The sequence below is a fragment of the Electrophorus electricus genome, chromosome 2 (assembly GCF_013358815.1).
Source record: "Electrophorus electricus isolate fEleEle1 chromosome 2, fEleEle1.pri, whole genome shotgun sequence".
NCBI lineage: Eukaryota > Metazoa > Chordata > Actinopteri > Gymnotiformes > Gymnotidae > Electrophorus > Electrophorus electricus.
This window is the reverse complement of record NC_049536.1, coordinates 27,793,322-27,812,314: the sequence shown is the minus strand read 5'-3', so window position 1 is coordinate 27,812,314 and position 18,993 is coordinate 27,793,322. Positions and strand designations below refer to the sequence as shown.

Genomic DNA, 18,993 nt, shown 5'->3' with positions numbered 1-18,993 from the left:
CCCTGCTCACACACACCTACCAAGCTGGCCTTCAAGGCTGGACTTACACACCAGAACTAGCATCTGATCTCTTAATCCCAACCATTGCTATAGAGTAAATATACATTTTCACGCTCAAAATGTTGAAACAAGTGGAAAGGGCTACTAGTTTTGTCTCAGTCAGTCTTGTTTTCCACAACGTTCAGCTTCCGCCGTGGTCTAAGACTCCGCTGTATCCAGCTCTCTGATAAAACAGCGAAGGTGTGCCAGATGGGGCTGGAGACACCTTTGTCTTCTCATTTACGAACCAGCAAATAAAACAAAAATTGTCCATGAACAGCAATCTTTGATGCTGCCAACAGCCTAAAGTCTATAGTAACCTTGAAGCTGAAGAGACTCTCAGATGGACATGGAGGAGGAGGAGGAGGAGGAGGAAGGGGTTTTGGCTGCATTCTCGTCGAGACCCAGATGGAGCAATACAAGTATTTAGCAGGCAACCTGCACTGCACTGAGTGCCTGCGTACATGGGCTAGCTCGACACGGACAAAGCAGTTATCGTTAGCCAAATTAATATTTCAGTGTTCAAGACGCTCAAGTTGTGCTGACACATCCACGAGAGATCAGCTAGAGGGTTTATCAGCTACAGTCAAGAATGATTCTTTTCTCCAACACTAGCTAGGGGCCTTCATGGAGGAACGTTTCTGCTAGCTACAGCTCTGCGGCTGATAACGTGCTGACTGTTACAGTGCTAATCAAGCTACCATGGTGTGCTGCTTGGCCTTAAATGAAAGCATCGCTTCAAACTCTGCTTGAGGCGGACTTGCAAAGATTAGTCACTATTATGCTAGCAGGTATATTTCTTAGCTCTGCGTCATATTTAAATCAGGAGCACTGGAAGGGTGTTTTCACATGACAGAGAGACTCCGTGCTTGATCAAATAGGCAAATATACCATACAGGAGAGACGAGAGGGGGCTTGCATTTGGAATTTACTGGCTGTGTCTGCACTGTGACCACAGCGCTGGCTGTGTCCACACTGTGACCACAGCAGCTGAGCTGGGTGCAGGCTAGCAGACATGCAGGGACTGCAGCAGCTGTCTCAGCACTTACACTGCTGTGGTCCAAGACTTTAAACAGGAGGTGTGACCTTTTAAAATAAATAAATAAATAAATAAATAAAATAAAAATAAAATAAAAACACTGCACAGTGAATGGCTGTCGAGCAAAACTACACGTGCCTAGTTCCATTTTCTAATTCACTTTATTTATCTGATTGTGCCCCGAACAGTGATATTACTATAGTACTGCAATGACAGGCAGTTATAGTTTTGATCATATGGTACTTCTTACTCAATAACTGGCATATAATTCAAATCAACATCCTCATAAACGTTGAAAAACATGCGCCGGACCCCACGTGGTGGACCCCACGTGTCTACCGTGCTGGGCCTCACGCATCTACTGCACTGGGCATCAGGCTTCTACCGCGCCAAGCCTCACGCTTCTACCCGTGGGCACCACATTTCTACCCCTGCTGATCCTTGCACATTTGGCTAAGCAGGTCTGTAACGCAGACATACTTGCTACTTCTCTCTCAGACAGGGCTGCTCAGGAACAGAAATGCTCTGTTGAGACAGACACTTTTCCTTATTGCCCTCACACACTGATCTGCCCACCTAAAGCATCCAGCAGGAACACTTTCAGATATGAGATTTAACCCTAAACCCCACATGCCCCAGATCAAAGCTCTAAACCCCAGCCTTTAACCCCAGTGAGCTCCAGATGCTCACACTTTAACTGGGAAAGTAACCGTAATGTGCAGTATTCACACACTGCAGTATACGCAGGTTAGCAGGGTCATCATTAGATGTGATGACAATGCAATAAAAAAAAAAAAAAACCTATTACACTCATGGACAACAGAAAAGAATTAAAGTAAACAAAAACCAACAAACCAAAAAAAATGTGTACACATTTTCAAAGAGAAGCCAGAACAAGGACAACAATTTACAGTGATAACACACGGGCTCCAGCTCAACAAGACAGACACGTGCCGTTATGTATGGCTCGGTGACGCAGCCTGCGCACACCTCCACCCAGGACTAAGGCACTTACGTTGTTGTTGCGGGTTTCCACAGCAGGGAACTTTCTCACTATAAACTTGACAGCTGACTCCAGGTTCTTGTCCACCAGATAAGAGGGCTTCGCCTTGGGATCCCCACAGGCCTGGGTACAACAGGAGGGAGGAGAGAGAGAGAAAAAGCATAGCTGCTGAAAACACTGCTGTTTCGTATGGGAGCTCTGCTAACATGAGTGTGATACTGACTTCCAGAGGGCAGAGGGACATCATAGAACAGTTAAGAGACGGGTGAGGTGATGTGGCAAAAGGGCTGGGATTTAGTCACAGCTAGAAAATGCAATGTGAAAGAGAGACGGAAAAGGATAAAAGAAAGAGAGAGGGACAGGTATAACGAAAGAGAGAGAGAGAGAGCACGAGAGCGAGGGAAAAACAAAAAATAAGTAAGAGGCAGTTATTGATACAGCAGTGTATGACAGCAGACACACTCCTATAGAGAGAGAGAGAGAGAGAGAGAGAGAGAGAGAGAGAGAGAGAGAGAGCGCGAGCACACGGTATGAAGAGAGACAGAGCGCATGACAAAGAGCGTGTGAGTGATCACGAGAGAGGGAAGGTTTAGCTGCTGGGACGGAGCATCGGGGATGGGGGCGGGGGGGGGGGGATCAGCTGCTCTGTAAGCGATGAATGGCTTACAGAGATGAAGAGCTAGAACAGGTCAGCAGGCGTGCACCTGAGGTAGGCCGGGGTGTATGAAACTGGATCAACAAAATGCTGGACATGCACCTGTGCCTGACGAGGCCACAGCTGCCCACGGCGAGAGCGCATTTAAAAAACACGCCCGGCCCGCTGGAGGGGACAGGGCGGGACTCACACACAGGCTGCAAACCACAAGCGAAAAGTCCACAGTCTGTGGTTTACACACACAAACTCTCTTTCGTCCTTAAACACTACGCTAAGCACTAACACACTGAATCAGCGCATGAAATGAAAAGGCTGTAGTATGATAATATGGCTGACCAAGTCTAATGGCCCCACCAACCCCTCTGCTCATAGCAATCCTTCGGTTTTGAGTCGTTATGCCCTTTGTCTTCCATTTAACATCTGATCGTATATGGTAGCCGTGGGCTGATATATCCATGCAGATTAAGCCAAACGTGCTGCCAATTAGATGCAGTGAGAGAAAGGAAACAAACAATTTAAAATAAAAAAGTATATTCATGAGAAATGAGCGCAAGTCATGCGACTGTGATGTCCTTATGTGTAACTGCATAGCTCACTGTACAACAAGACTTTTAGAGCCATTCCTGTGTCTGCCAGCAGCTAGTGTTAGCTAAAAGAGTGCACACCACAAAACACCTAGGAACAATAAACAGACACAGCCAAACATATGTATATACATGTAATAATAGTCGTAATAAGAAGAAGAAGAAGAAGAAGAAGAAGAAGAAGAAGAAGAAGAAGAAGAAGATAAAGTACATGCATCAGGACGAAAGCAAAATATATGACAAACAATAAGAGAACCAAAAAAAAAAGATGGAGAGAGAGAAAAGAGTGAAAGAAAGACTACTGCAAAGATTCTACTGCAGTTTGGGAACAGGCGTTTCTCCCCACCAGAGTGCTGTGTGTGAGTTGCATACGGAGAGAGATCATGGCACATGAGACTGGCAGGAAAGCAGGGGATGGGGCAGAAGGGGCAGGGCATGGGAAAGGGGTTGGAGAGGGAGGGGGTACAAGATCTGGGGAGGTGGAAAAGCAGTGCAAACCTTCCAAACTTGTCCTTGCTGGGGGGAAGCATTGTAACAGAAAAAGAGAGAATTACACATAAAAAAACAACTTTCCAATCTCTACCATGCATATCTATGCCAAAACAAATTAGCTGTGGGAACTAAATGTTGGTCTTTCTGTGCTACAGGTTTTTCCCTCCTTTGGCACTTCTCTTTTACGAGCCTAGGGGGCGCTGCAGGGGCCACTCGAGTCAGACCGAGTCTGAAGACGCCGTCGTTCCCAGAGCTAAACACTCACACCCATGCAGAGCTCTTCCCCACGACCAGGGAGACGCAGTCCAAGGTACCACTCCTGCCCATGGCTTTGAGAAGAGACCAGGGGGCAATGTGATTCAGTCAAAAGAACCAAGACATGCAGGTAAAATAAAGAAACAACAAGAGTACAAGAACACAGCCAACATATGCACAATAACAACAACAACAACAACAACAGGGCCAAAAAGAAGTGTAGATTCAGAATAAGATGCAAGAAATCACAGTGAGAGAATTATAAAGAAAGAAATTAAAATGTCACATAATTACAATTTAAATGGAACAAAATACTTTGCATGCACAGAATTAGGGATAGGACCTGCGCTGAAAACCTAGCAACCAGTTCCTTACAACAGTATTGTGTGTGTGTGTGTGTGTGTGATTGAGAGTGTGTGTGTGTGTGTGTGTGTGTGTGTGTGTGTGTGTGTTTGTGTTTTGCATTTGTGTTTCTTTGGACAAGAGATTTGGTTTAATTACTTGGGTTGAACTCTTGGCACAACTGAGTTTATATTCCAGAACTTCATTTGAATTCATTTGGTCTACAGAGGTAATTAGTAATACCTTACACAATGTTAATATTAGTTAGTCAACATACAACCAGTAACCGTATTTCCATTATTTTTGCATTACAACAGCCTAACACTGAAAAGCCTCCAGCACCTTCCTAATGCTCTCTAACTGATTTTGAGCTGTTATGCATGTGGATGGACTGCCCCCCCCCCCCCGCCCCCCCCAACCGAGTGTGTCAGACTGTCAGAAAAAGAGTTACTGACTGAGAAATCTCTGGGCATGTTACTAAAACTCAAACACATGGAAGCAAGTGCTCTCTGCCGACAAACCAACAGATGCAGGGAAGAGAAAATTCTGTGCTTAAGACAGGAAACTGTAACTGATGTGTTCAGTTAAGATTTAACAGAGGCTGTACAATGGATTGTTAATCAATATAACCAGCTTTGGCAATACGACAATTGTAGAAGCCTACAATATTACTGTGCTTACTGCACTACTACATTTTAAAATTGCTTGGTTTATGTTTGTCTTTCACTTATCCAAGCTGCAATAAGAATCTTGTAGTTTTGACAGGGATAAATACTTGCATAAATTAAATTAAATGTTAAATGTTCCTGATAGCCACAGTGAGTCCAGCTCTCAAAGAAATCTATCAGAAATATAAACTGAAAGTGGCAAGAATTAGAGGCACTATGTGAAAAGAGAAGTAACAAGCACATTTAGGAGCTATAGGGATAAAAAGCAATAAGCAAGTTAAACGTCAACAATATGGGTAAAAGAAAAGACCTGCGGAAGTTAAGAGAGAGCATAGAGGCATAAAAAAGTAGAGCAAAGGAATAAAGAGCATCTAAGCTGGCACTGGAAGATAAACCCTGCTCATTAGTGTGGCCTCTCGGGCCAGTCTGGAATAATCTGTCCTGGTGTTCTTCTCGTTCACCACAGCAGCCATAAAACATGCCAAAGATTAGTACCTGCTCATCAGTCAGATTTCACACGCACGACTAGACTGTCCAAAATCATTTAGCAGGTGACAAATTAAGCCATTTGTGTTGAAACAAGCCTGTGTGGGGCAGTCTTGTGTAAAAAGGCTGTAAACTGCATTAAGGTGAACTTGCAAAAATAAACCAAACATGGCATTTTGCTCAGCTGAAGATGGACCCTTCCATAGATGCCATTAACAGATCAACTTGACAGGTTTGATTGGGTTTCATCAAATTGGCAGGAGTTTTGACATATCTAAGGGTGAAGTGAAGCAGCTAACCTAACAAATTAAGGAATAATAATGGCCCACTTAGCGACACTCATGATTCTGCATCCCTTGGGATGCAGGGGCTTTTGAGATAAAACAGGAAATTGAGAGATACTCTGTGTCGAGGAAAGGGCTCAACTCGGCTGTCGCTTCCTGTTGCAAAGTTGTGCTGGCTAGCCTGTTTATTCCTGATCTGGAACAAAAAACACTGATACTGTTGTGAAATGGTGAAGGCTGATGTATGCCACATTTATGTTGATAAACAACGTAGCTAATGGGAAAAAACCCCCAAAAAAACATAAGAGCTAATGCTCTTCTTTTAGACATGTTGTGCAAATTAAGAAATAATAATCTACTGAAACCAACATACACAACCCACAACCTCATGAACACAGACACAATGAGGAATGTTTCTGATGAGAATGGACTGCTCCCATACTGCACAAATGTGTCACCTGTATCGTTACACACAGGCCCTTTTTAGCAAAACAGTTTCATGCTAAAAATTAATTTTCAAACAAACATGAAACATTCTTGTCACAATTTTAACTCTTAGACATCACAAAACAAGATTTTTACAGTGCTGATGTCAATGCCTACCAGTTGCTAAGCAACAGGATTGCCAAAAGCATGCAGTAGAAATCCTACTCTAGGAAAAAAAAAAAAAAAGACGAGAACTATGAAAGACAAAAATAATTGTTATCTTATAGCTAAAAAGAGTAACACGTAATTTAGTTGCTAATTTGTCCTGTTGCATTTTGAATGAATGTCAGTCATGAGACAGAGCGATGGAACATAGGTAACACCACTGTCAGAAACTACCAGATCAGACATCTGTAGCTGGGTAGAATGCATGAAGTCTGATGTGAGAGAACGTTGGACATGGAGAGACACGCTGCACTCCTAAGCACGTCTACACAGTGTCCTTCTGATGAGGGTGGCACCTCATTAAGCAGAGAAGAGGGTATTTTGAGAGAGAGAGAGAGAGAGAGAGAGAGAGAGAGAGAGAGAGAGAGAGAGGATGCAAGATAAGAAAGACCAAGAAGAAAGGATCATAGAAAGAAAGAGATATCTTTTGTGTGTGTATATATATGTATGCATATGTGAGGGATGTAAGTCTGAGGTAGCAATCCTCTCAAACATATGCACATGTGCGCGCTCACAAACACGATTGTCACACGGTGATGTACTGAACATAAATGACAAGTCTGACTTGGTGTGAAGATCACACAAAACGATTTCTGGAAGAGCACACCATATATACATTTATGGAACATTAAAAATATTATATTTAAAAGTGAAAGCACTGATTAAACAGCCTATGAGTAGATATCTGTTGTAACTCTTCTGTTTGTGCCTTGCTTTCTGAGGTATAAAAAAACAACAGAAACTGATTTAAAATGTTTTAATATATTCTTATAATGATGAAAAATATGTTCCACCGCAATGACCTAACAGGACCCAGACAGGACAATAAGATCAGTTTACCCTGCCCTATAAACCTTACTTTGTGAAAGCCCTCTTCCTTGGTCCTGTTTAGGTTCCGTCGGTCAATACAATACGCACCTAAACAAGATAATGTAGGGTAGGTCTGCGGGACTGCTTGGGTTTAACTGGTACAGTCAGATTATACTGACGCTAACGTGAGCGCCCGTGTACTAACATTAGCAACCCTAATCATCCGGTTTAAAATGACATCAACAACCTTATGAATTGATTCCTGTAGATCTCTGACGTCTGACGGACGAGTGAGATTACTGTAGTTAATCTAGTGCGCTCAAACAGGATGGGTAATGAAAATAAAAAAATAAAAATAAAAATACACCGACACTGGAATCTGATCACTGCTCTTGCCCGAATACTTAGTAGCAGAGAAAGCGCTGTTGCCAACGTTCACAGCCTCACTGGCTAGCGACTGAGCTTCCACTAACGAAATGAAATTCAGACGCTACGTCTGCGATATTATGGAGGAAGAGAAGCACAATCACAGTCGCTGATCAACCAAAATAAGACGCAAGCAACGACACAAAAATAAACATTGCAAACGATAGCGACTGTGATGACTTGTTCACGATCACCAGCCTCAAGGCACCTGAGGGAAACGACTAACGTTAGCGATTAGCTAGCAACCCTAGCTATCCTACCTAGCCAGCTATAAATAAATCTGGGAGGCACGGCTAAGTACATGAGTTATTAACTTTGATTTACCTGACAGCTTCACGTATAATCAGCCAATTCTAGCAGAATGACCAGCGCGTTTGTTTTACCCCACAGTCACGGCTGACACGGTACGATGAGGGGACTGACTAGCTAGCGGGCTAACCTGCGCGAGCGGGCTAACGTTAGCGCCGCGATTTTCTAACGCCCGGGCCTCGGCTAAACCAAGCCGTCTGTCGGTGCAGGAGATGCAGAACATACACATGCTGACTAAAACTCGGAACATTTAAGCGGCTGTCTGACGAAGCACACGTGATATTTATTCTCCTTCTCACCTTCTTAATGTTGTAAATACGCGTCAGCATCCCGACGCCCCTGTCGTTCAGAATGGTCAGCTTCTCCGCCAGCTTCTGCTGGCTGGGCTGCAACACGCCCCGCGACATGGCTCTTATTCACTGTGTTGCTCGCAGACGAAAAGGACGAAGGAAATGTCCCTTTTGTTGTGTTACAGGACAAAATTAACGGCCACGTTTGTAGTTTAGTGTTCAGATTTGCCCATATTACGGGCTAACGACGTCGACAAGCTCCTCGCTACCGTCCTCGTCCCAGTGTATTTTTTTTTCTTTCTAGGTGTTGCCCGACTCTCAGAACGAGGCTGTTTCCTGCAACACCAGCGCGGACCACGTGACCAGAATCCTGGGATAACGTGTTTTGCATTTCCGCATGTCTTCTGGGTCGTTCACGTGCGGTTTTAACGCTGCAACGCTCACCTATGTTTGCACAGTCAGTGAAGGAAAATTGAGCGGAACATTTTTAAACGCAAGCCAGTCCACGGCCAAAATTGTGTTTTGTTTATGAGCGGTGCGATGGAATCTAACGTGGACCTCCTGTGGAAGAGCCCGGGAACCCGAGTCTGGGATTTTTGCATGGACGTGATGCGCTCATGATGAAGTGTTGTTACAGTCCCTTCCTCCGGGCGGCAGTGCTGCTCCGCACGCTTCAGGTGATTGTGGCTAAGTAATTGAGCGGTCTCAGTTTTCGGATTGTAAGAAAGGCGAAAGAAAAGTATCTGACCATTACTAACGGCCCGGGAAAGGTAGTTAACAGCGGCCACATCACAAAGACCTAAAGAGAGCAGAGCTTTGAATATTCTGCTTTTGGGACCCACACTACAAATGTGATGCAGTCTCTTGCACAAGAAATCAAATCGTTTTCTAAAAACAATTTGCGAAAACAATGTACCCGGGTAACAACTTTAAGTGGGAGGCGAATTATTGAAACATGGAAAGGATCAGCTGTCCATGTGGTTGAGGATACAGCACAGTGTGAAACAGCATGTGGCTACGTACAAGACAACACTTGGGATCTCCAAGTTGGATATATTAAGCCTTACTTACTGCTTGGTAAGTATAATATTCGCTTGTTTCCCCTTAAGGACAACCAAACCAGGGCGGTTTCATGTCACTGTCACGGTCTCGTCCGATGTTAAACGCTTATGTAAATCATGAACCATCCCGGACGTTTATGGATGAGATACGGACTAATATCCATATCCACACTGCACTGTGAACTGTGTTTATTTACCATCACAGTTAGTTTGATAGAAATGTGAGATATTCTCCGCTTGTCCTTGTGATGTTCACATTACAGGCTCACAAGATGCTGCCTACCACTTTGGCACTTTGAAGAAGTACAAGGTGCTCAACTTTCCTAACTGTTGTTACTTTATAATACTCCATGGTGATTTTTCATCTTTGCCTTTTTTGTATACTGTATGTGCAATAGTTTTGTTTTAATTTTTTTTACACTATAATGAATGTTTTTTTTTTTTTTCATTTTAGGTGACCCACATTCTGAATGTGGCATATGGTGGGGAGAGCGCATTTCCAGACCTGTTTATCTATAAAACACTCAGCATACTGGACCTTCCTGACACCAACATCATATCACATCTTCAGGAGTGCGCACAGTTCATAGCCAAGGCCAAAGCTGAGGTAAAGCATGACTTGCTGTTGCCATGGAGATAAATACTTTCACTAGAAGAGGCACTAAGTTGTAGTCACATAGACCAACCATCTTTACAAAGGATTAGCATCCTTTGCAAAGGGGTCCAACCAGGAAATTCACAAAAGTCTTCATGTTATTAGATGGCTATGCCCTTTTTTAAAGATAATTTACTGAATGTTTAGTTTTAAAACTTGGCCTGTCTGATGCTGTAGAGTCAGCTGCTGGCTAATATCTCTTAGACCAGGCAACCGAGTCTTGAATAATGAATGCTGAGTTTACCATGCATAATTCACCCCCTTGTAGAAAGATCATATCACTGCTGGACCAATGTTTGTCATACAACCTCTTTACCAAATAGTTGTGCCAGTCACCCTCAACCTGACACTGTAACATGATGCAAATTTGCAAGGGTTTATGATTACAATGGCCTCTGGAAATAAGTTTCCAGGCCGCCGTAAGATGAGCGTGCTGTGTACCTGTGGCTAATATCCTGTGTAATCCATGTTACGGAGAGCAATTAATGAAACCACATTCCCCTCACCTGTTATTCTCTCACAACTTGTAATTTTGCCATTATGCATGATTAGTACAGTATTTGTTACATGAAGTGCTGTATGGTGCATTAAGATGTGGAATTGATATGCCAGGACTGAGGGAATACGAGTCCATTGTCTCTAGGGTAGTTTTGCACATTTGTCCATTGTCTTGTTTTTATTTCTTAAATCCTGTCCCGCTCTGAGCAGAAGGGCATCGTCCTGGTCCACAGCAACGCTGGAGTATCTCGTTCCGTTTCGGTTGTCATTGGATACCTGATGTCCAGGGAAGGCCAGACATTTGAGGACGCCTTTTCTTTGGTGAAGTCAGCGAGGCCAGCATCTTGTCCAAACCCAGGCTTCCTCGAACAGTTGAAAAGCTACCAACCGCAGGACAGTGCACAAGCAAATGGCCTAGGCCATGCCTGAACATCAACGGGTAATTCCCCCCACAGAACTGATCCAGATAATTAAACCTTCAGTGCTTCCCCAGAGATTTTTGCGATGGATTTGATTTGACCAGCTGTAATTTAACATCGAATATGCAAATTTAGAATTAAGCATTTGTAGGGTGGAAAATGTAGAAGTGCATTTAAAAACAACAAGATACTGTAGATTGAAAGAACCATTCTTTCCACAATTAACATTTTTACTATAATTTCATGGCGTATCGGGAGTAGCTGGGGTGAATAGAATGGGTGATTAGAAATAATGTATAAATGAGGCAACCTGATGATTCAGCTGTTAGATTAGAGCCTTCATGTTTTTTTTTTAATCTATTTAAATTTTCCAAGTAATTAATCGATCCAGAATTAAGTAATTAAATCAGACAGCATATCATTTTTTGCTGTATGAAAAATGCATTTAATTCTGTATTAACACAGCATTAATTCATTTATAGCTTTGTTTCTTCTTAGCGACATCTTGTGGTCATTTCTTGGCATCACACAGCGTGACAGAGCAGGCACAAATAGGACTTCATAAAGATGTATGTATCAAATAATTGGTGTGACTGCAGTTCTGTGTGAGCAGTATTAGGTAGCAGTGAGAAGTGTTCACAGCACTCCTTCCACTGGGAAAACTGGCTATTATTATTATTATTATTATTTGCATTTATATAGCACCTTTCTCAGACTCAAGGATGCTTTACAAATATATATTAGCTTTTAGAGTTACTCATGGCACTTGTGATGTCATGATGTCACTTCCTGTTCCTTTGTTATGAAGGCACCATGTAAATTTGTGATTGATATCAAACATATAAAAGAACTTTGATGGTTGCACAGGAAACACTTTGAATTATTGTTCCTGTTATCAATTTTGTATAGCTAAATAAAACCATTTTTCTATATCTATGCCATACAGCTGCCCAACTAAATTGTAGGTCTTAAGATTTTGAACAAAATGGAGTGTTTTTGTAATTCAAAAACACAAAGTACCTTTCACAGCTTGTGTATGTTTTTATAACTTGCATGTAGTACTTTTCTGATTTTATCTATTGGTTGTTGGCTGTGTGTAGGCATCTATGATATGGTTCCTCTTCTAAACTCTTTGGTCTCAAATGCTGTGCTGTTCTATCTCCTTTAAAGTGTCTGGAATGTTTGGGTGTTCAGATGAGTAACTGGGAGCTGCTCACTGTAGCTCTACCCAGCCCTGTTGACTAGGAACTGCTCACTGTAGCTCTACCCAGCCCTGTTGACTAGGAACTGCTCACTGTAGCTCTACCCAGCCCTGTTTGTTCAGATAAGCGACTGGGAGCTGCTCACTGTAGCTCTACCCCAGTCCTGTTTGACTGGGAGCTCACTGTATCTCTATCCAGCCCTGTTTGTTCAGAAGAATAACTGGGAGCTCACTGTAGCTCTACCCAGTCCTGTTTGTTCAGATGAGCGACTGGGAGCTCACTGTAGCTCTACCCAGCCCTGTTTGACTGGGAGCTCACTGTAGCTCTACCCAGCCGTGTTTGACTGGGAGCTCACTGTAACTTTATCCAGCTCTGTTTGACTGGGAGCTCACTGTAGCTCTACCCAGCCCTGTATTGGTTCTAACTGATCTGCTTGCCAAAGCAGTGCCTTATCGTAAGTGATTTCCACGTTCTGGAGACATGGCACGCAAATGCACTGTAACTAAGGGGAAGTTTGCTCAGAATATTGTGCACACTGACTATGTTAATAATGAAACTCAAATATTACACTAATTTAATTTATTAACAGACTCCAACTTCTGTCAGTGAGTGTGTACAATGGTTTAAAGTTACATTTTGATTGTGCAATGTTGATTTAATTAATTAAGTTTGCAAGAAGAAATATACAGTAATTTTTACAATTACATTTTCAGAACACATACTAGTAATATTTCAAAAATGTTTTAGTTTTCTGTAGTAAATACATATACTTCACACAGAAGGTCTGTATCTTACAATATTCCATGTCTACTTTGAGCACTTCTGTTGTCTGTTTCTTACAGCTGTGTTGGTATCTAAAATGGGACTGTAGTTGACACCTAGATTATATTTAAAATATCTGAATATAAAAAGACTGAAAAGAAATTGATAATTCTGTACTGTATAGATTTAGTATTTGATTTTGTGATGTATTCCAAGGTGTGTTTTAATTCTTAAATATGAATGTGTGGAATGTGCTTTGTTCAATAAATATACACTTTAACATATACTTGAGGACTTGGTATCTGATAGGTATGTAAGATGAGATATTACTCAGGTAATTAGTGGACATTTTGTTTTTGAATATAGAAATACTATATAAAAATAGGGACATAGTGACTGATTACACATCTTATCAATACAATATGGGCCCACATACCTACTTAAATATGTTCGTACGTTTAACACTGGACTGTGATGCGTTTACTTTAGACAGGCCTGGAGAATTCTCGGAGGCTCCTCAACATTAGTATAGCGCCTCCTGTGATCAGTCCGGAAACCACACTTAGGGAGCCCGGGGGGAGTCGGGCTTGTCTGCGCGAGCGTTTCTATGGGCGAGCAGCGCTCATCTGTTACAGATTTTTGTGAAAGAGACGAATAAGGGTCCGAAAATATAGCAACGTACTTCTGATTTTTGGGGATTTCCTTACATTAGTTTTGTTTCTCATGTCGGTTTTGCTACATGGGTACTCTATCTTCCATGCTCGCGAGGAGAACAAATGCAACAGTTGCCGTCAAAGCGAAAGCGCGCGACAGCAGAGACACCGCGCAAAGTCAGTCCGAGGTTTTACAAAACCAAGTCCAAAGGGTCACCCGGGACGCTCATCGGGCATCTGTCAGCACACAGGAAGGCAAGTAGCCAGGGTTTTGTTGCTGTTTTAACACCACTTAGGCAAAACAAACGGAAGAAACAACGCAAACAAAAACCGGTGCATGTTCCACGGGTTTACCGGGCGCACGGAAAGCAAAGTTTTAACCAAAACGAAGGTCACGAACGTAGCCTAACATCGCTTCAAGAGTGTAAAACTTTAAAACTGACTCCATAACAGTCGAAATAAAACGGTGCAGTATTGTTTTGTTGTTTTTTAACCGTTTAGTGCTGTTGAGCAGAGCTTATCTATGTATTTTCACGTGCCAGGCCCGGACAACGGCTCTGATTCCTTGGCCGAAATTCCCTGGCGATTTCCATCGGACTGAAATGTACTGGCGCCCGTCTAACGCAACGTTCATGGGATGTTATTGTACCGTATTCTCTGGAGTCTCATGCTGGACTCATTAAGGTTTCCCTGCAGGCCGCGAGTCGCATCACCTGAGAACGACACCTTTAAAAACTCTCGACGGCACAAATTTGTTTAGTCTCGAAGTGTTTACACATAAAACCTGCAGAAGCTCTATAGACCGCGTCTACATTCCACACCAAAGCAGAAATAAACTAATCAAACAATGAAAAGCTTAATTGTGCTTATGAGGGGCGTTATTAGTTCGGTAAACTAACCATCACCTGACGTCCCGAGGGCAGACCCAGAGGAGCACTGCCTAACTAGACACGCACGGGAAAATCAACACGTTAAACGAGTGGCCCAAGTTGGGTCTGAGCGTCATCTAATAATGTGCCATTTAAACGACAGGAAACCCCCCGTTTTAGTGATAGCCAGTCTTGACATGTGAATCGGGGTCACTGGCGGCACCCACGGGTCATGAGGTTTTCGATGTCGCTTTTGTAACGGCAACCCCTGCAGTACAAATGACACGCGCATTCGTCGCTTTGGGGAATGATTCGCGATAGCCGAATTTTGCCGTTTCGTTTCCAGCCCTCATCTCGTCTGAGTGGGTAGAACAAAGGCGGCGAAATTCGTTACGAGACCCTTCGGCGAGGTCGACCGGGGGCGCTGCCCGACGTGCTCCCTTGCTGTCTGGGCTGCGCGCCAGGCTGCCAGGATGCGACGAAAGATTTTGTCTCGTAGCCAAACGAAGGGCAATTAGGGAGAATGAAATTCGGCCTCTTTATTCACAATCACGATGAAGAGCTGTTAGCGATTAGATTAGCAGGAGTGTTGTCAGGGGTCGATTTAATCTGGTTCCCCGCAGCCTTGGTTTCATAGTCGCGTCTTCACAATGCTGCTGTAACCTAACGATTGTTAGAGATTCTTTACTAGATGTTTCTTTGTCGGTCTCGTCTGTTTTTCTTTCTAGGGCGGGATGGTTCCGTGGCTAATAGAGTCTAGTTATGTATATTTTATAGTCGCAGTCTTGCGTCCTCTATCTAATGGCATGTCATTGTCGTGTAAATGACATGTCATGGTGATGGGGCTCTTCGTTAATGAAGAGGCCCTGGCTATTCTCATCCGACACGCGATCGAAGCACGTAGGTATCTGTTTTAAATTTATTGTCCTCGTGGCGTCAGATTGCCCCTATAGAGCACGAGGTCCTCCTCAACGGCGTGACTAATGATCCGTCACGTGCCAGCAAGATGATCGGTGGTTAAACGGGAACCGGTTATTTTCATGCTCCGTCTGGACTTCGTTTCGCTGCTGCTGTCTGCTATTCAGGTCACTGACCCCATGACGTCAAGAAAGAGAGTAGTCTCAACGGCATGTTCACCTGCACCTTTGTAGAAGAACATGTTCTTAGGCCATGTAGCATTCTGCTCTATCAACCGTCCGAGATACAGTGAGACACACAGTCATTGCCAAAAGTTTTGGTTTTCACAAAGTTTGCTGCTTCAGTTTTTATGGTGGGAATTTGCATCAACTCTAGATCAGATCAGTGATCAGATGAATTGCAATTAATTGCAAAGTCATTTCTTGCCATGAAAATTAACTTAATCATAATAATTACTGCATTCCAGCCCTGCCACAAAATGGCCTAACAGTGATCTTCCCGTTAGCTCAGGAGAAAGTGTTAACGAGGACAAGGCAGCTGATACCACTTTGTCATGCTGATTAGAAGAGCAGCCTGGTTGCTTCAAAAGGGTGGTGGTAGCTGCAGTTTTCTTCTGTTAACCATGGTTACCTCTAAGGAAGCACATGCAGTCAGTATTGCATCGCAGTGCATCAAATGGGCTTCATAGGCAAGGACATTGCTGCTTGTAAGATAGCACCTAAATCAACCGTTTATTGAATCACTAAGAACATCAAGGAGAGAGATTCAATTGTAGTGAAGAAAGCTTCAGGGTGCCCAAGAAAGTCAAGCAAGCGCATGCCAGGACCATCTCCTAAAGAGCTATGGGATCAGGTCACCACCAGTGCAGAGCTTGCTCAGTAATGGCAAAAGGTGTGAGTCCATCTGCATGCACAGCGAGGTGTAGGCTTTGGGAGGATGGCTTCATCTCAAGAAGGGCAGCAAAGAAGCCACTTCTTTCCAAGAAAAAAATCAAGGACAGACTAACATTCTGCAGGAAGTATAGGGACTGGACTGCAGAGAACTGGGGTAAAGTTATTTTCTCTGATGAAGCCCCCCTTCATACTGTTTGGGACATCGGGAGAAGAAAAGAAGCGCACTACCATGAGTCTTGTGTCATGCCAACAGTGAGGCATCCTGAGACCATTAATGTGTGGGGTTGCTTCTCGTCCAAGGGAGTGTGTTTGCTCAAACATTTTGCCTAAGAACTCTGCCATGAATAAGGAATGGTATCAAAACATCCTCCAAGAGCAACTTGCTGATGAATAATGACTTTTCCAGAATGACAGAGCACCGTGTCACAAGGCAAAAGTGATAACCAAGCGGCTCTGTGAATAAAACATTTGAAATTTTGGGTCCATGGCCAGGAAACCCCCAGATCTCAATCCCATTGAGAACCTGTTGTCAGTCCTCAAAAAGAGGGTGGACGAACAAAAACACAAACTGCGATCAACAAGACTTAAAAAAGAAAGGTCAACACTAAATATTAAGTCTTAAACTGGATGTGTTTGTCAATAGAGTTAAAAAAAACCTTAAATACTTCACTATACCATATAAACATTCGACAAAAGCATCTAAAAAAAACTGAGGCAGTAACCTTTGTGAAAACTTTGTGTCGGTCTCTCAACTTTTGGCTACGACTATATATATGCAATCCTGAGCAACAGCATCATCGGGAACAAGGAACACAAAAAGCTTGAGAAATACTAAGAGAAGGGCTAGAGAAGATGTGAAGGGTGAAGACGACAGGGGTTCCCATGGCAATCGGAACACTAGGGGCTGTGACCCCCAGACTGGGAGAACGGCTCCAGCAGACCCCAGGAACAACATCCGAGATCTCCGTCCAGAAGAGTGCAGTCCTGGGAACAGCTAAGATACTATACAGGACTCTCAAGTCCCAAGAAAAGACCCGTTGTTTATCACAAAAACAGTTTTGCATACTTGCTGTTTCTGTCCATGGCTGCTAAATGATGAGATGACCTTCATCAATGGCAAAGACGATTACACCAGACCAATTTCCATGTTCATGTCTAATGAGCTTGCTCATTATAATTGTAAACAAAGCACAAGTGAGGAAAGAGATGAAAACATTAACAAAGCCACCTACTCTCCCTCTTGTTATGGTAAGAAGCGCCCCTTTTAGACGGTTAGGCAGTAATTATGTCTCAGTGCTGCGATCCGTGTAGGGGAGCAACACCAGACTTGAGTGCTGAACCCTCAGGGTTGCGTTAGCCTCAGATTCTCTTCCTCTTGGCTCCTGTTTGGTGTTTTATCTGCTGCATATTCACAATTACCTGTTCTGTCATATTATTGCTGCCTACTTAATCCAGTTTTATTGTCTTTGACTAAATGCTAAAGTGGAGTTTGAGTAATTATGCAAATAACATTGCTAGTGTTAGACAGAACTTTGGTCATGCTCCCAGTGGAAAACAAAATAATTTTGAGGATTGAAAATTATTAGATTATCTTGATTGTGATAGTTATTCCTTTCTTCTCAAGGTTTGATCTGGAAAATTTGCACAATATTTTAATATGAAAAATTTTCTAAAATAATCATGTCTGTAATCGTTTATAAAGATTATAATTAATAATTTTTAGTCATATTTGTCCAATTCATTATGTGAAAGTGTGACTTTTGCAACAATTTTATTACTATAAAGTTGTAAAATAAACACAAGATGGCGCTCCTAACCAACAACATTTTTGCATCCAGTGAAGTTTACAGACGAGACAAGCAGTGGCAGTTCTGGTAACCCATAGCCAGCTGTTACCGCACTCAGCACAGAGCATCTGAGGGTTTCAACATGACACACACTTTAGCTGGGCCTCAATACCAGCTCACCTCAGTCGACCTGGGCTGTAACTACCTCATATTCTGCTCTCAGACCTGGCTGCACAAATATGACACCACCACCATGAAAATCAGTGCTGTTAAGAACATAAAGGCATATTTTTACAAAGACTGTCAGGTTATGTTAACAAGTTAGGTATAAAACAAACCCAAATGATGTCAAATGTGGAACACTGATCTAGGGTCAGTTTTTGCCTTTCTTCTCATAGTGATAATGGTTATATGGGGCTTGTTCAGTTTTCTGTAAGGAGACTGAGAAGCCTCTTTGTGTTGGGCAGGGGGTTCATGGTTGTGAGAGTGGAGGTTTGACCTACCAAGCATTTGACATTGTGACTTATTTGATTTCGACTTCCTGATCTCCTCCTTCATCAGGCGTTAATTAACTCTTCTTATTGCTCTGTGGTTTTTTTTTTTTTTTTTTTTGTGCCTTCATCTGACGTTTGTCACATTGGTGCGTGCCCAAGGGTCTGGCAGTACAAGATTAAAGTGGTCTTGCAGCACGTTTCATTGTGAATGAGATTTCATCGGGGGAGGGGGGGGCGTTGAAGGAGTTCGGTTGAGGGATTGGGGTGTTGAAGGGACTGGAGTGGGGGTTTGGGAGTGGGTGAGCAGGTGAGGTGGAGGTTTGGTAGTGGGGGGGCTGATGTGTGAGTAGTCCCCCTGTAAGACATGTCTCTACTTTGGACATTCTGCCACAGTCTTTTTATTGATCTGGATTCCTGTAACAACTGTTCCATAGTGAACACAGTAATAC

General features: G+C 43.0%; 2 protein-coding genes across 5 annotated transcripts in view; one reads left to right on the top strand and one right to left on the bottom strand.

Annotated features, from left to right (window-relative positions):
• nckap1 (NCK-associated protein 1) overlaps nt 1–8,623 on the bottom strand; it is a 33,913-nt gene extending 25,290 nt beyond the window's left edge. For 2 of the 4 annotated variants that reach the window (XM_027021815.2, XM_027021825.2), the window contains exons 1-3: nt 8,343–8,623; nt 3,819–3,836; nt 2,094–2,204 (exon numbers count right to left, since the gene is read on the bottom strand). In XM_027021815.2, the coding sequence (XP_026877616.1) occupies nt 2,094–2,204; nt 3,819–3,836; nt 8,343–8,450 (237 nt within the window). In that variant the 5' untranslated portion in view covers nt 8,451–8,623. The remainder of the gene's footprint in view (nt 1–2,093; nt 2,205–3,818; nt 3,837–8,342) is intronic. The other 2 variants (XM_027021833.2, XM_027021841.2) reach the window with 1 other exon arrangement.
• A 99-nt stretch (nt 8,624–8,722) lies between these two features.
• On the top strand, nt 8,723–13,171 carry dusp19a (dual specificity phosphatase 19a). Its single transcript, XM_027021861.2, has 4 exons — nt 8,723–9,410; nt 9,658–9,704; nt 9,849–10,001; nt 10,758–13,171. The coding sequence occupies exons 1-4, from the start codon at nt 9,188–9,190 to the stop codon at nt 10,974–10,976; spliced, it is 642 nt and encodes a 213-aa protein (XP_026877662.2). The 5' UTR covers nt 8,723–9,187; the 3' UTR covers nt 10,977–13,171.
• The last annotated feature ends 5,822 nt before the right edge of the window (nt 13,172–18,993 follow it).

What these genes read in the sequence shown, in the direction of transcription:
- dusp19a (XM_027021861.2), top strand. Translation starts at nt 9,188, where the DNA reads ATGCAGTCTCTTGCACAAGAAATCAAATCGTTTTCTAAAAACAATTTG. An exon ending in TAAGCCTTACTTACTGCTTG is followed by an intron (nt 9,411 to 9,657) that starts GTAAGTATAATA and finishes TTCACATTACAG; the next exon opens with GCTCACAAGATGCTGCCTAC. An exon ending in TAGCCAAGGCCAAAGCTGAG is followed by an intron (nt 10,002 to 10,757) that starts GTAAAGCATGAC and finishes CGCTCTGAGCAG; the next exon opens with AAGGGCATCGTCCTGGTCCA.